The sequence below is a fragment of the Hirundo rustica genome, chromosome 3 (genome assembly GCF_015227805.2).
Source record: "Hirundo rustica isolate bHirRus1 chromosome 3, bHirRus1.pri.v3, whole genome shotgun sequence".
Lineage (NCBI taxonomy): Eukaryota > Metazoa > Chordata > Aves > Passeriformes > Hirundinidae > Hirundo > Hirundo rustica.
The window spans coordinates 35,118,747-35,135,033 of NC_053452.1; the positions used below are offsets into that span (position 1 = coordinate 35,118,747).

The 16,287-nt window shown below is 42.6% G+C and overlaps 2 protein-coding genes across 6 annotated transcripts in view; one reads left to right on the plus strand and one right to left on the minus strand.

Annotated features, from left to right (window-relative positions):
- Window positions 1-337: 337 nt before the first annotated feature.
- On the minus strand, window positions 338-5,964 carry DPY30 (dpy-30 histone methyltransferase complex regulatory subunit). 2 transcript variants are annotated; one of them, XM_040060337.1, is made up of 6 exons: window positions 5,843-5,964; window positions 5,466-5,584; window positions 5,302-5,375; window positions 5,170-5,217; window positions 3,876-4,018; window positions 338-629 (listed from the first exon to the last, which is right to left on the minus strand). In XM_040060337.1, exons 3-6 carry the CDS (start codon window positions 5,335-5,337, stop codon window positions 557-559), a joined length of 300 nt encoding a protein of 99 aa, XP_039916271.1. In that variant the 5' UTR covers window positions 5,338-5,375; window positions 5,466-5,584; window positions 5,843-5,964; the 3' UTR covers window positions 338-556. The 2 variants fall into 2 exon arrangements, with proteins under 2 accessions (XP_039916271.1, XP_039916270.1); XM_040060336.2 differs by lacking the exon at window positions 5,466-5,584 and having other exon boundaries at window positions 5,843-5,962.
- A 4,317-nt stretch (window positions 5,965-10,281) lies between these two features.
- Window positions 10,282-16,287, plus strand: part of SPAST (spastin) — a 38,774-nt gene continuing 32,768 nt past the window's right edge. For 2 of the 4 annotated variants that reach the window (XM_040058809.2, XM_040058811.2), the window contains exons 1-3: window positions 10,282-10,767; window positions 14,732-14,818; window positions 16,083-16,166. In XM_040058809.2, coding sequence (XP_039914743.1) covers window positions 10,362-10,767; window positions 14,732-14,818; window positions 16,083-16,166 — 577 coding nt within the window. In that variant the 5' untranslated portion in view covers window positions 10,282-10,361. The remainder of the gene's footprint in view (window positions 10,768-14,731; window positions 14,819-16,082; window positions 16,167-16,287) is intronic. The other 2 variants (XM_040058810.2, XM_040058812.2) reach the window with 1 other exon arrangement.

Below are 16,287 nucleotides of genomic sequence, written 5' to 3' on the forward strand. Positions count from 1 at the left end.
CATTAATGCACCTATGTGAGATGCTGGAGGCTGGCTATAGGCGATCCGTTCAGCTGCTGGATCTCATTGTTTGTTTTAACTAAATCCATTTCCTGGTCTTCTGAAGCAAGTTCTCTCCTCTAACTAAATGGATTTTAATTGTTCTGCATTTGTTTGCTTTCTGTTTAGGCATGTTGCACTGGAGGGTGCTATGAGTAAAATAAGTAATAATGAAATAAAACCAAATTAAGCTATATAAATTATCAGCCCTGTGATTCCTGTAATAAATTGTTCCCCTTTATGTCACTCATTCAGAGGATGTAGCCCCATGGAATTATTCAGACTTTCATCCAGCAGAGCAGTTTCAGTACTTTATTTTGAAAGTCTCTTCATAGCTAGTTTAAAACCAGAGAACAATTAAATGTAAAGTGTTCTTTATTAAATAAACTCAAAAGATAAAGCAAACTGTGCAGTTAAGAAAGACAACAACATAGCCAAAGGATTTTTACAGCAGAAAACAAATGGTGGCAAATGAGCGTTTCAGTCTAGCAGCCAAACTGTCCTCATTTTTATGGAGTTAATTTCGGTCCTCAAATTGTGACTTGTTTTTTAAAAGATATGCTGCTAGAAATTCAATGGGATTGGGTGGTCTGCAAAGAAAAAAAGTAAATCAAATGCAATTTTTTTTTATTATATGAAATTAGGTAGCTGAAGGACCAATCACCTTCCCTTAAAAGCAACGTAACTCCTCCCAAACATTTCTAAGCACTGATTTAGGGATGACCAACTACCTAGAGTGACTCTGTAAATTTCCAGTTTATGGCTAATAAGCAAGTTTTTAAAAAGGGATCTTAGTCACTGGTCCAATGTTACTAAATTGCTAGAACAGTTACATATCTAAAACCACAGTCTGTAAGCGTAAATACTGTATGTACATCATGGGATATGACATGCGTTTGCATATTTCTTTAACTCATGCTATTTGTAGCAAAACTGAATCTCAGCTTTTTTGCTCTTTTTTTTTTTTTTTTTTTTTTTTCAAGTGGTTATTGTGTAGTTTAGTGTATTAAGAGCTGTTTTCATGGTTTCTGGCAGTTGAAACAAACACAACAAATTTTCAAGTTTGAGAAGTGCGGTAACTTGCAAGTAGTCAATAATAAACACTTTTGATCACTGGCCTTAGTCTGTAGTTTTTTTAAATGAACTCCTCCAGCTATACCATGTGAATCCTGCTAATCTGGATTCTGTCCACAGAATAAATGACATACTTATTCCACAGTAGGTCAAACCAAAGGTCTGGCAGTGAGCAAATATGCCTATAAAGAGCACAAAAACAACAACAACAAAAATATGCAGAGATACTTCTTGGGACCATCCTTTTCGCTTCCAAGCATGGACCAATTTCAGAGCTAGCACCCTTAATAGTTCTGGGTGGATTCCTCAACAGCTTTGAGCCGTTGCCTTTTGAGCACAAATAAAAAGTTAATGTCCTCAACTGAAAGCAAAAAAAAAGCTTAATTATGTAACCTGTGAAGTATCAGCCCTTTTGTTTGTTATTAATTTGCTTCCTGCTTAATTAATTTGATTACTGTATCAGAAGAGATGATAAACAGTCCATCCCAATCGGTCATCTCTGTGCTGCTGTGATTTAAGAGGCTCCTAATATGTTCATCCACAGAAGCCTCTTATCTAGGTATCCTCTATTCAGTCACTCCGCATACAGAGACCATTCCATACTTCTGACCACCTTGTCACTCTCACTTTTTCACATTCTACCAGAATACAGGGGAATTACACATAGTATTAAAAATACAAGAACATCACAAATTTAATTAGTGACATGCTTGTTTTTTACCCCTATAGTTTTAAGTTGGTTTACCCCTTCAATTTCTAAGTCCTACCATTCAGAATTTATTTTTGATTAAAGCAGTGCATTGACATACATACATATATATATGTACATGACATATATATTTTTCCACAAGAGTAATTTTCAGCTCAGAATCTAACATTTTGTCAGTGGTGTTTTTCACTACCCTCCAAGGTCCACAGTTTTGTTTATTTAGATTCAAAGTCTCTGTCAGTTTAAATCTTTCATGGTAGTCTTCACTGTTTTATGAAGTTCCTGTGCAGTTACTTACAATTGATCAACTTAAAAAACAGAAACTAAACCACAAAACTCCCATGTCTATTCTGTAAAACTCAGTCTCATTAACAACTTTTGTCAGCCACTCCTTCAAATTGTTACAAGTGATCTTTTCTATTATTCTAGTGTTGAGCTCATTTCACCATGAAAATTCAACATTTACCTCTACCCTCTATCTCATATCTTCCCATCAGTTCCTCATCCATATGAAGGTGTTTCCTCCAACTGCAACTAACTCTCTTTAAAAGCTGTTAGTGAATAAGTATGTGAAAAACTTTTTGGAAATTTAAACAAACAGACTGCATCATCTGCGTTCCTCTTTATGTATGCTTGCTGACTCCTTCAATAAACTCCAAGACACTTAAAAGTCCTGACAAAAATTGTCTTGATCTCCTCCCAAATATGTCATTTATCTATATGCTCACTATTCTGGATGGTAATTTCTACTGAATCCCAGGCACGATCATCAGATGTACTGAGCTGTTCCCTGGACATCTCTATATTCCTTTGAAAAAGAAGTTAGCATCCACTAGTTACTTTCCTGTTCCATTTTAAGCAGTAGATTATACAGCAGAGCGACACTTCAGCTTTCTCACTCCTGAGGGTTCCTTATGCTCAGCTGAACAGCCAGTTTGACCTAGCAGGTTTCATACTATTCAGATTTTTACCTGTATGTTCCCCAACCCCTCCTATCAACGATCCAATTTCACTCCTGTGATAAGCCTCCGTAAAGAAGATGGAAAAAAGGCAAGGGAAAGATAAAGGGAAAGAGGGAAAGGGAAAGAGAAAAGTTTGCCTGCCACACAAGTATCCAGAGTGTAAGGCTGGGGTATTAACCTTGGGCTGTGTTTTACATAGAGTCTGCAGCAGAACTCCCACACATGTCAGCTGAAGATCCGCACATCCCTCAGGTGTGCACATGGGGTGGACCTTCCTAGGTGCCTAATTTTGCTTAATTAGCTGTCTGTACACTGCAGTTTAAATTCCCTACTTCTTTTGAAGTTGATGTTTTTTCTGACTGCGGGTGCCATGATGCAATTATGGCCATCTATACCAGCTTTTGGTTGTATTATTTCAACCTAAGAGAAGGTTACGTGCAGTACGGTTTGCCACTAGTGAAGACACACCACAAGGCTAGAAATTAGATGTTAAGATGAACACCTGTGTGCTGTTATTGACGGATACCTTTCTACACCGACTGGTAAAGAGAGCTGGGGCACCTCAACAGCATAATATTTACTCAAGAGGAGAAACAATCAGTCTGCTTCTTACTGTGTTGACAGTGCAGGCTCAGCCTCACCCTTTAGAAAGTATTTTAATCTCTGACAAAGATGCATGTCATGCCTGATTTGTCTTTCCTTCTCTTAAATGTCAAGCAGAACCCTATATTTCCACACTACAAAAATCTTCAGAACTAGGACATCCTCTTGCCTTGTTTCTCTAAGGTGAATTACGCAACAGTAAAAAAATAAAATCAGTAACAAAATCCCTCCCATTTTTCCCTCTAAACTTCTGCAGTAGCATACCTCATTGGGAGATGATGAATTCAATAACTCTTACCATGCATGCCTAAGTGAGGAACCCAACCTGCACAGTCCATCACAGTAATTCATAGGTTCATAAACCTCTTGTAATGAGGATCTCACAAACAGCAAAACCATATTCGGTGTGCGAGGCCTGAGAGGAGCTGCACTGCCCAAGTTTGAGACCTACGTTTTCCTAGGAACCAAAGGACATGGAAGCAGCTTACCTCTCTTTTGCAAGAACAGCAAGTCCCTGTAGCAAGATAGGTACAACTGTCTGATCCAAGTAGGCACGAGTGGGTAATGACTGAAGATCCACCTTCTGCTTTGATGTTTTCTCAGCATTTAGTTTCTCATTTTCTACTATCCTCTAAAAAAGAAAAAAAAAAAGTGCATGAACATTGGTAAGAGCAGCCTCATCTACTCTGAAGTGTGTGTGCAAAGTACCCATCTCTGCAATTCGATGGCAGTAATTTCTTTGCATCTTTTGAGAATATGTAAGTGCATAGTTTTCCTTGCACAAAAACCTAATCCAGAGTAACCTTCTGTTGAATGCCTATTGTTCTGGGGAAACAATGTTTAGAAGCCGTAGGTTTTTTATAAGAGAAGACATCCAATCCCAGTAATTTTTATTTCTGCTTTTGCATTCACTGATTTGAACTCTACACCACTAAGACAGGAATCACTGCTAACGAGAGTCTCAGTTAGTGGTTCCTCTACACATATGCTTCTAGTACAGAATGCTAAAAGCACAAGGAGTTCAGGAGAAGCCTGACAAAGGGGACTCTGCTAAAGTCAAGTACTCTGTCACTGTGCTCTACTCAAATAGAGATGGACACTTTAAAGAAAACAAATACAAAATGCTTCCAGGTACTTTTTGATCAAAAAGTGCTGAATCATCTCACACCATTAACCTGTAGTGGAAAAGTGATACCCTCCTACTACCAGTAAAACAAATGTATTCAATGCAATGTACACAAATCTACTGACATGGGACCAATGTGTTACAGGTATGTAGAAATCATGGAAGCTGAGGCATGAAGACAAGCAGTTATCAGAGAAATGAGTCTCAGAAGACGTTTAAAAATAGCTTCTGCAAAAGCTTAGAACAAGAGTAGGAAGGTGTAATAAAGGGAGACTGAAGGCTCTTACTTAATAAGAAGAGTAAATAAATGCCATAGAGTTAGGAAGTGATTGTCCCAGTCTACTCAGCACAGGCAGAACCTAATGTGGATGTGGATGGCTTTTTTTGTGCCATAACATATATCTGTATCTCTCACAGATAACAATATAACAGATAATAATCATAAACTTCAAAAAGAAATCCCCAACTCATTAATTACTTCAGTACCATTTAGTGCAATGGAAGGAGCACAAAAGAAAATATATTTACAGCCATTTCTGCAAGGAACAGGTATTGCTTAGCTCCATTGAGAATATTACATTTTCTGAAGTTACTCAGGATTCAACTTTTTTCCCCAATTATAAATGTGACTTCCACTGCAACAAAATCTTTGTTACCTCTACGTTTTCAGTAAGGCCGTATTCGGAATGAGGATTTTCCGGAACCTGTAAAGTAACACATGGTTAGCAAAGCTAAAATGCTCCTTTTACAGATGTACCACAATGCACATAAAACATTTCTTGTAATACCTGTGGCTGTCCCTCCATAATCTGTTCTCCCTCCATGATTCGAAAAGTGAAATTCGATGGATGTACAGGAAGATCTTGGAAAGCAATAAAAAAACTGGTCAGCAGGCTGAGATGAAGCCCATGTGAATTAAGTGGTATTGCATCACTTGGTTACTAATAGTTACCAAGGCACAATTACTAGAAAGCAGAGGGAGTTGCTCCGTGCTCCCCCCCGCGCCAAACTTGAACTGGTTTCTCCCGCACGCAGAACCGAGAAGTGCCTTTAAGTTTCGCGTTACGTCCGCTGAAGAGAGCAGTACTGTGATTAGAAAACACAGCACTCATCCCCCGAGGAAGCCGGAGATATCCCTTTCCCTCCTTCTTTCCGTCCGTCCTTCCCGTGCCCACCGCCCCACCCCACGCCGCAGCGCCCCGAGAGCCCCCGAGAGCCCCCGCGGGCAGGGCAGGGCCGGGCCGGGGCCGCTCCGCAACCGCGGGCCAAGTGCGGGCGCGGCCCCGGGCGTCCCGCGGGGGAGAGGCGGCCCCGCCGCAGGGCTCTCACCGCCGCTCGGTCCGGGACGGGCGGGACACGGGGATCGGCGGGACACCGGGAGCCGCTCCGCACCAACCGGGGCCGCCGTCGCCAAATGTTTTGACGTCAGCGAAGCGGTCGCGCGGCCGGCCCCCGGCGCGCTGCGCCTGCGCGGCTCGGGCGGCCCCGCCCATCCCCGCGCGCCGGCCACGGGGAGCGGGGCGGGGCGCGAGGGCCGGGCCGCGTTCGTCTCCTGGGAATATCGCTCGCGGGATGTGCTCGCTTCCAAATCAGCCCGGGGTTTGGGGGTACAGGAGTGTCACTGTGGTGTGCACGAGAAATAACAGCGCTGAAGTTAGTTTAGGTCTAAAAGTGGCGTTTTGTTAGTGAAATAACCTTCCAGAGCTGCGTAGAGTGTGGTTTCCACGAAGGTGAGTTCTGGACGCTAATTTTCTCTCTCTTAACAAAATCGCAGCTGCTCAGCTTTCACCAGGGATCAGCTTCAGTCATCCCTTCCCGACTTGAAGCTGTCAGGAAATGGAAGATTTTTTTCCTGCTGCTTCTGTAGCTGTTGTGCTGTTACAAACTGTACGAGTGTTGGAACATCTGTGCCTGATTGCTTTGTTTTCTTTTCATTAGGAATTAAATTTGAGGATGAACCTCTTGACACCGAAGGTGGCAGGGCGCTGGAGAACAGGCTGCCCAGGGAGGACACTCCTTCTCCAGAGGAGACTACCTGCTTCAAAACCTGCCCGGGTGCGTTCCTGTGTCCCCTGCTTTTGATAACCCTGCCTTGGACAGGGGTCTGGACTAGATGATCTCCAGAGGTCCCTTCCAACCCTAATGATTCCGTTCGTTCTTTGTTAATGTGGTTTGTGCTAATGAATTAAAACGCCTTAAGAATATTTTTGGGTTCAGTTTGACAAAGTAGTTTCATTTCTGTAGGTTTGGGGGTGTTTTGGTTTGATTGGGGTTTTCTTTTGTTTGTTTGTGTTTGTTTTCTTAGAAATAAACTTTCTTTTGTTGTTTTACAAAAATAGGTGTACTTTTTCTGTCTTCTTGCTGTAGTGATGACAATGCATATAAATGATCTAGTTGATGCTCCTAAAAGATTAGTGAAATGGAGAAATAACAGAAAATGCCATGTTTTCAATAGGTTCTGCTCTGATGCAATCATCTAGTAGTGGTAATAATGAAGTGTGTGTACATAAATGAATTTGAGACAACGTTGGCAGAACTGACAATGTTACCAGTGTGATAAGCAGGCTCAAAATCTTGTGTAGTCAGTCACAGATTTCATACTCAACTGAAGAACATGGAATTAGAGCAGAACTGTGTCCTGTCTTTGTGTCTGTTTTAGTACCTATTGCTGGCAAACTTAGCTGATGCTGGAGAGATGAGGTGAAAACACTGAGATTTCTGTACTAAAACTTAGAACGGGAGTAGAAATAACTTCTTAATGTGAAGAGCTATAAGCTTTTCAGTTAGTTTTGAGTCTCTCTCTGAATTTCTCATCGTATTCTAGTAATGATATTTTTAAAAATTGCATTTAGAGGTCATGTTGGGAAAGAAAAACTGTTTTCCACCTTACCTTTTTATGCAATGCTAAATCATGGTGTCAGGGTAGTTGCACCTTTCTAGTTCCTTTGACTAGAATGCTGGTCTACTCAGATTACCAGATCTTTTGCTGAGACACCAGATTGTATCTCCTGTATTTCACAAGTCCTCAATCTTTCAGAGTAGAGTCAACAGCTGCCCACTCCAGAGAAGGAGGCTTCACTTCTTCCACCCCTTGCTGGTGCTCATCGGAACCCTTGCTGAGCCAGGATATCTCACTAACCAGCAGAAAGCCACCCACTGCTCTGATGTAGTTTAAGGGCTTGTGCTTTTTGTTTTTTGGGGGGTTTTGTTTGTTTGTTTGTTTGTTTTTAACTAGCATTAATCCTTACCAGATTATTAATTAGAACGGTTCACTGGACACTCATTGGACAAGTCCAATGATTGCTAGGATGATCTTAATACAGGAGGGTAGGGAAATTCATCTTGCAGAAAACGAAAATATTTAATAGCCACAACATTGAACTGGTTCTGTAGATCTTCACTAAAAGCATTAAGACTTTCTCACAATTTCTCACTGATTTCTGCTTTTGAAGCTGTGTTTTGGCTTAACGTGTTGTTATGCCCCTAAAAAGTACACTCTTATTGCCATGATAGAGTCACATGATTCACAAAGGTGTCATTCTAAATTTTTCAAAAAGTAAAAATAACTGAATAAACTCACTAGTCAGGGTTGATTAAGTTGTCTTCTATTGTCATTCAATCTGTCCTTGTCAATAAACTTCTTCACTGTTTTTTCTATTTTGCTCAGGAATGGGATGATACTTTAGAGAGTAGTGGGATAATAAAGACAACAGATGAATAATCTGTTGTTATGGGATTATTTCACATTTTTGAATGCTACTTAGTGTTAACAGTCCTTGAAGCTTCTGGAATTTCCTTGGTATTACAAATTTTTTTAAACCTTTATATCAGTAAATGAGATTTTTTTAAAGGACAATTACGTATACTAAAAAAAAATTCTCCACGCATGAGTGAGCTGGAACATACTTGGTAATATTTTCATAATAGAAGTACATAATCCTTCTTACAAAAGACAGAAGAAAAATACTCGATTTACATCGCTGCATTTTTTTCAGCACTGGTATGTTCACTGTCTGTCTAATAATGGGCTAGGTGATGAATAGTTGTTATATGTTGTACGTCATTTTATATGTCATAAAAATCTGTATTTTATACAGAAAACTGTATACTGTGTACTTTTCTGTCATTAAAACTGCTCCACTCTGTCATTTAAGAAAATACACACATGTTACCAGGGGCAACTGGAAGTAACTTTGTGAGGCATAAACACGAAAAAAAACACAGTAGTTTTATAGTAATTTTGGAAGAATGAATAAAATATCTGTCCTAGGGTGACAGTAGTGATTTTAGTTTGGCATATCTTCTTACTTATCCCACCGCCATTTCTTGCTATCAGCTGGTGGAAACCTGCTTGTACACTGAATTGTCAGTCTACAGTTTTGGGACAGTCTCAGCTCCTGTGTGCAGTTCAGGGGTGCAGCAGAGAGATGATCTGTCATAATCTAATGTCACTCAGTATTTTATTTGTACAACACAGGGTGTGTGACAAAGCAAAACAACAGCGAAAAAGATCAGCCAACAGACAACGCAGCCACCGAGGTGGGAAGATGGAAGCAGAGAGGGAAGTGTTTGCTAAAGTGGTGAATATAGTGGTAGGCACAGAAGTGATGCTGTATGGATGCCTGCCCTAAGTTGCTAGGCCAAAGGTACCAAAGCACTATTAAGGTTTGAAATAATCAAAGGAGTAGGGAGGTGGAGGATCTATCTCTGGTAGAGACACGAATAAATAAATATTATGGCAGGGGAAATCATTGACAAGGGCTTGGACAACTGAGTGTTCCCTTTCGGTAGAGTGAAGATTCCCCCCCCCCCCCCCGAGCGATGTATCTATAATGTATAGCGTATCTATAATGTATATCTATAATGTGAGCTCCCTGCATGTGAGGAGACAGGCTGTCATTCCCATTACAGAGCTGCGGAGCAGACAAAGCACCGGAGCACGCTCCCGGGGGCAGCTCCTCGGCGGCGGGAGCAGGGACACACCGCGGGTGACCGGCTGCTCCACGCCTCTCCGAGCGAGGGAATTCCCCGGGCTCTGCCCGTGTGCCGCTAGCAATGGCTCCAGGGGGAGCGGCGCCGGGAACCCGCGCTGCGCTGTGCCTGTGGCGCGGCTCACAACCCCAGTCAGAAGAACTAATCCTATTAAATTATTCATCGCCCGTCCACTCGGTGCGTTCCCTGGGCCGACACTGAGCGGCCTCGGCCAGGGCTGGAGCGGGCTGGGGCTTTCACTGTCGGGTCGCGCTCTCTACGACTCTCCGAAAGGAGGCTGTAGCCAGGCGGGAGGCGGCCTCTTCTCCCAGGCAGCCGGCGAAAGGACGAGGGGACATCGCCTCAGGCTGTGCCAGCCGCGGTCCAGGTTGGACACTAGGAGGAATTTCTTCACAGAAAGGGTTGTTGAGCCCTGGAATGGACTGCCCGAGGAGGTGATACAGTCACCATCCCTGATCATGTTCAAGAACAGTCAGGACGTGGTACTTAGTGCTATGGTCCGGTTTTACATCGGTCAGAGGCTAGACTCGATGATCTCAGAGGTCTTTTCCAACCACATCGATTCTGTGATTTCTCGCTTCCCAGGCCCAGCGCCGAGAGTCGCCGAGAGCCCGCCCCTCGGGCCGTGGGAGCGGGGCAGGCCGGCTCTGTGGGCGCTGCGGGCGCTGTCGGCGCCGTGCCGTCGGCTCCCACGGTGGCAGGGGCGGTGCCACCTGTCCCCGCCTCCGGCCGGGGCCGCCCGCATCCCGCCCTCCGTCCCTCCCCCTGGGCCGGCCGAAAGGGGCGTCGCCGCCGCCGCCATCGCCATGGCCGGTTGTTGTCAGTCCCTGGCAGCGGGTTATGGCGACGGCGGTGAATGAATTCTCCGGGCGGCCGAGGGAAGAAGAAGGGCTCAGCCGGCTCCAGTTCCGCGCCTCCGACCGCCGGCGCCTCTCCCTCCTCGCCGCCCGGGCCGGCGCCCCCCGTGCCGCCGGCGGGGGCGGCGGCGGCGGCGTCCCCGCACAAGCGGAACCTGTACTACTTCTCGTACCCGCTCTTCGCCGCCTTCGCCCTGCTCCGCTTCGTCGCCTTCCAGCTCGGGCTGCTCTTCGCCTGGCTCTGCGAGCGCCTCTCCCGCGGCGCCCTCATGGCCGCCAAGGGCAGCAGGGCCGGGGCCGGCGACGCGCCCGAGCCCGGCGGGGCGCCCGAGACGGTGCGGGCGTGCCACAAGCGGGCCTTCGAGTGCATCTCCATGGCTCTGCGCATCGACGAGGACGAGACAGGTAGGGAGGGAGCGCCCGCGGCCGCCGCGGGGTGCGAGGGGGGGGGGGCGGGAAGGCCCTGTGCCGTGGAACCGCTTCCAGCTAAGAGCAAACAAAACCTGCTCATGAGAGAAAGGCGGGCTGCGGACCGGGTGTGCGGGGCTTGAGCCGTGCTGTGCCCGCCTGCGGTGGCGGTGCTTTGGTCCCCGGCCGGGTCCGTCCCTGCCGCAGCCCGCAAGTGCGGGTGGGATCACAAAGCTGCCGCTCGGGCTCGTTCCTCTTGTAATACAAGTGCTTGTATTTCTCCCCAAAAACTTTATAGTTTTTGCTGCGGAGGTCTGGTGAGGCGATTAAAAATTGCAGGCGGGTGCGTGACTGTAACTAGCCTTCACCACGCCAGCCGGACAACAAAAGCACCAAGGACAATAATAGGGGTGCATCCTATAATGCGCTGCCTGGCAAATGATGTGAGTGCTGAAGCGAGGCTTCGGGTTACTTGGCCCTCAAAATGCCCGTTTGGAGTGGTGTGACTTTTAAAGAAATAAATACTTACTTGTATTTTGGCAGTTTCTTAAAAAAAAGTTTTTTCTTAAACTGTTTGACATGCATACTGTTAAAAACCCTAATAACCTACCGTTGTGTGATGAGAAGACCTTAAGGAGGACATTTAGGGTTCAGTGAAATAAAACACAGGAGTGAGGATTTTTTTTTATATTACTTTTTGTAGGACATTAAAGAAATCCAACCAAACAAAACACTTGACACTGAATTTAATTTAATAATTTATCCTATATGCAGCAGCATGATTCTGTCAGCATGCAAAAGGTAGGCCTTGGGGGCATGCTGTGCTGGTTTTTAAAATTCGCTGGAAAAGTCAGAATGCTCTACTCTAAACTTTCAGCTGAGCTTTATTGAAACTGCTATCCTAGAGGAGGAGATTAAAATTATAGGAGTAGGCCTTTAATAGAAGCTGCATGCTGAGAGCACCATAAAAGCGTGGGATGTGTCCTCCTTTGCATTGACAATTTGGGAGTGGCAGTGGTATGCTCTGGGAGAGATGAAAAACCTGCATCATGTTAGCAAGGTTAGTTAGCACAGATGGGCAGGGAGAGAGCACTGGGGGTGATAGGAGCAAAGCATGGAAGAAGGTGAGGTAGCTGAAAGCTTTGGTGGTGATGATTGCTTTGTGAGGAGTAGCAGAGTCTTACCTTATCAGGCACCTGTTCCACTGTTGTGACCTTTAACTGTTGGTGGTTTGGAGGGCAAGCCCTCAAATACCGATTTTAATCATGGACTTTAGGGTGATCATACATGAATTAGCTGCACAGGCCATACAGTTAGTAAGATGATCTATGCTGCTAGTATGAGCAGTTGAACAACTGTTACAGCCCTGCAATTGCAATATACATTCCACTGAGAAAGAACTCACTCCTTTTAAGACATAGATTTGTTACTTGCTTATCTGATTATACCAGAATACTTGTCTATCTTTGAACTTTTTTTTTTCCTGTAAACAAGCTTTTTATAGCTTCAAAGAGAAAACCCTATGTTAGACACAGTGTGTGAAATGGTTGGAATTTCTGAATTGTTTAACAGCCTGTTAGTTATTTGGCATTTTTGTGGGAGCTATGCATACTTCAGTAATTTTGATAGCACTTCTGGTAGTTTTTTATGCTTCTAAATTAGGGGGGAAATTATTCTTGTTTCGGTATTTTCACAATTAAGCCTAATATCTTTTCTGAAGAAGACACATGTGGTGTGTTGACCCCTGCAAGCAGTTAAGCATCCACACAGCTGCTTGTTTACTCCTCCCAGTGGGACAGGGGAGAGCATAGGAGGAGCAAAAGTGAGGGGGGGAAAAAAAAAGTGAGAAATCTTTCCAAGCAATGATTGCCTTGGAAGACAGCCTCCATCCAGTTATTAATCTGCCCAGGTGTTTATTTATTGATGAGCATCATATTGCATGATGCAGAATATTCCGTTGGCCAGTTTGGGTCAGTCATCCTGCTAGTGTCCTCTCCCAGCTTCCATGCACTCTCAGCCTGCTCACTGGGGATCTAGATGGGAAAAAGAAAACCTTGAGGTTGTGTTGTTCAGCAACACCCAAAGCATTTCTTTGTTATCAACTGTTTTAGTTAAACAAATTTAAAACACAATGCCATTGGGGCTGTTTGAGGAAAATGAGTTCTGTTCTGCCAGAGCCAATGTAGCAAATCAGCAACTTCCAGGGAATGTGACATTTATTGTATTTTTAATGTCATAATCATTGAGAACTAGTCAACTGTTCTGTGTGGAGTTGGAGCACAACCTTTGCAAACAGCTTGGTGTGGTATTGTGCTTTTAAAACTTTTTCCAGTTAAAAGCTGGAAGTGAAATTTTAATGATGACCTTGGCATGTTTGCTGCTGCTCCGAAGAATAACAAAGTAATTGAGGCTTTGTTAGCAGAGGTAGCTGGAATCCTCTCAAGCCAGATTTTTATTTAGCTATAATCAGTGTTAGATTTATGGTTTACAGTGCAGTTGAAACTGGGTGGTGGGCAGAAGAAGCTTAAAGAAAAAGTCTAAAGAGAGGATTGAAGTCACTCACCTTGGGTGATTTAATTTATCTAGCTTTGTCCTTGGCAGTCAGGATATATGAGGCTGGTGAAGAAAGGGCAGTAATGGAATGAATTCCAAGGTGTGTGGTGTTCATGACTCTAGGCAAGTGCTCTGTGGTTTGTGGTGGTAAGAAGAGCAAAGCATGAAATCACCCACACAGTGGATCTTGCCAAATGTTATTATTAAAGATTTTTTTTTTTTTTTTTTAATCTGAAGAGGAGCAAGAGAAAACCCTGAATAGGATTCTAGAAACTTACTGAAATATTTTTACTAACACTGAAATTGACTAGAAAATAAGTTTGGGACTGAAATTATCAAAAGATTTGAGTGTAGAAGCATACAGCCACGGGTAACTGACACTTAGGAATAGTTTTGTGAAGCCCTATGTCACCTGAAACTAGGGTAATGATATCTGAGGTTTCACTGTAGGCATTTTTAGTTTATTCTACCATTAATAGCTTGTTAATGCTGATCAGGTTTTAAGTTCTGATACCTAATCTGTTATGTTCCTCTGTGGAAATGCATGCTTAGTGTGATACATAAATGCAGTCTTAGTGTGATATAATTATGTTGCAGGAGTATTTTTCCATGTGCAGGCAATTACATTTTAATGCAGAGTATTTATAGAAAGGGAGCAATATGAAGTAGATATTAATAGGAGTTCAGTGGTTGGCTTGCAGTCCTGGTGTCACATAGCTTAGGTCAGGCATAGGCATGCTCAGGGTTGTGTTTTCATGGACGTGGTTGGTACAGAGGTGTGCTCCAACTTGTGCTTCCCGTGAAATTACACCTGTAATACAGCAGTTTCACAACAGCATAAACAAAGAAATACCCTCATGACAGATGAGCTGCGCTGTATAAAAGTTAATCAGAGACGTGTCTCTCATCTCTCTCGTTTAGTGTCGTAAGACTTGTTGCTTTTCTTCTTGAGTTTCTGTGCTTCTAGTATTATTTTGGCCATCATTAGTGTTATTATGGGCTATCACTAGGAGATTTAAGAGGCATATCTCTAGTTGATGTTCCAGAAGTAAAAACTGGTGATTTCACCATTTCTTTTGTGAGTGATTATGTGTAGGTGAGCTTTTTTATCTTTTTCTGGGGGGCAGGGGGAGGGGGGGGGATTTATTTTTTTAAGGCACATGAAGAATAATTCTTAAAACAGGCAAAAGTGATTTGAGGCTGGTGTAGTACCTGTTTTTAATAGAAAAGCTTATTTGATATTTAAATAGATACAAAGTTGACAGTGTCCCTTTAAGACTTTCTTTAAATCACGTGATTTTGTTCAAATATCTCTTCCTCTCTCTTACTTTTTTTATCTAGCATTATATAGAACCATTCCTAAGCTTTAATTCGTTGAAGAAAATAATGGGTTCACTTCCTTTTTAAGCAGGACAAAAGGAACAAGCTGTTGAATGGTATAAGAAAGGAATTGAAGAACTGGAAAAAGGAATAGCTGTCTTAGTAATTGGTCAAGGTAAGCCAGTTTTGAGTTTTGTGGAACTGATTTTGGTTTATGGCTTCTTTGAAGTGAGAAATCAATTGCTAAACCTGGTAGGGGCTAGGAGCAGTCTGCTGTACGAATTATTTCATAAGAATCTTCTTCCCATTTTATCTATAGGTGAACTCTGGTCCATTTCTCTGGTCCACCTTAATATTCTGGTCTATATCACATGCAAATCCTGCTCCAAATATTTTCAGACTCTGCAAAATCATAAGAAGTTCATGAACACTGTGAAGTAAAACACGTAGTTTCTTATATAATGGGAGTGCCAAAATACTGAGTTTTGATTTGATTTTCTCTGAAGTTGGCAGTTCATGTTCTCACTTATGCAGAATTTTATAGTCCCTTCAGTATAATCTAAAAAGAAACCTCCCAGTTTGGAATGGCCTGGCATTGTGTTTCTGAATATCTTAGGCCAGAATAACTGAACATTTCCAACAGAGGAACAAAGCCATCTCTCTATGTGGAAACATTTTAACATTTAGTGTAGAAGCTGATATGTATCATAGAAATACAGATGTAGTGAAGGACTTGCTGAGAATTTCTGTCCTCAAAACAATATTATAATTACAGTATTACAACTCAAATCACCTGCCCCAAACCTAGACCTGTAAGTGTTTTTGCAGGCTTACATTTTGTTCCTCAGATGTGTTTAAAATTATATGGTGATCTTACTTAGGGGGCAATACCAGTGGCATTTGATAGAACCTGTATAAATTGCACAGTTAAAAAAAAAAAAGCTTGACTTGAACAAATGATGTTTCTTAGGAAGTGGTGGTGTTAATGTCTAATTCTTTGTGTTTTGAAATGTAAAGGGACACAGTCAACTGAATTTAAATCTGTTAATTTTGTCAGAATGAATTCTTTCAAATTGTACTTGCCTCTCAGTCACTTTTCAAGCTTTTTAAATATATATTTTTTAAAAATTTGATTTCTATTCTGAGAAATGCAGGAACAAGGGACACGTTAGGTCAGCATGAAATGTTAGACAATATGCAAAGCAGTGTTTGGGTTCCCATCACTCTAAGCACTATTGTAAACCAGATAGTGTCAATGAACTTTAAATTATTGATTAAATAGAAGCTTTAGAGTTTTTTCATTAGTTTTGTAATGAAGTTCTGTAGTGGAGGGGATAGATAAGAGGTGGGAGGAGGAGGAGGGAAGGCTGGGTATCAGTATTTTAGCTCTTAAAGTTAATTTGCCAAATTATGTTTTAACATGGATTTTTCTTTGTAAGGTGATCAGTGTGAACGGGCTCGACGTCTCCAATCTAAAATGATGACAAATTTGGCAATGGCCAAGGATCGATTGCAGCTTTTAGGTACCAGTTACAATTCATGACTTTGGAAAGTTTGTAATTATTTGAACAACTTTATTTAATGTATTCTTCTAAAATATTACTTTGATTTTTAAAGTGAAGGAGTCGTTACTTTTGTAGGGTC

Excerpts from the sequence above, each read along its gene's own strand:
- DPY30 (XM_040060337.1), bottom strand. The coding sequence starts at position 5,337 with ATGGAGGGAGAACAGATTATGGAGGGACAGCCACAG. Across the intron at positions 4,019-5,169 it reads GCCTTACTGAAAACGTAGAG|AGGATAGTAGAAAATGAGAA; the intron begins GTAACAAAGATT and ends TTTCTTTTTTAG. Across the intron at positions 630-3,875 it reads GCTGTTCTTGCAAAAGAGAG|ACCACCCAATCCCATTGAAT; the intron begins GTAAGCTGCTTC and ends TTTTCTTTGCAG.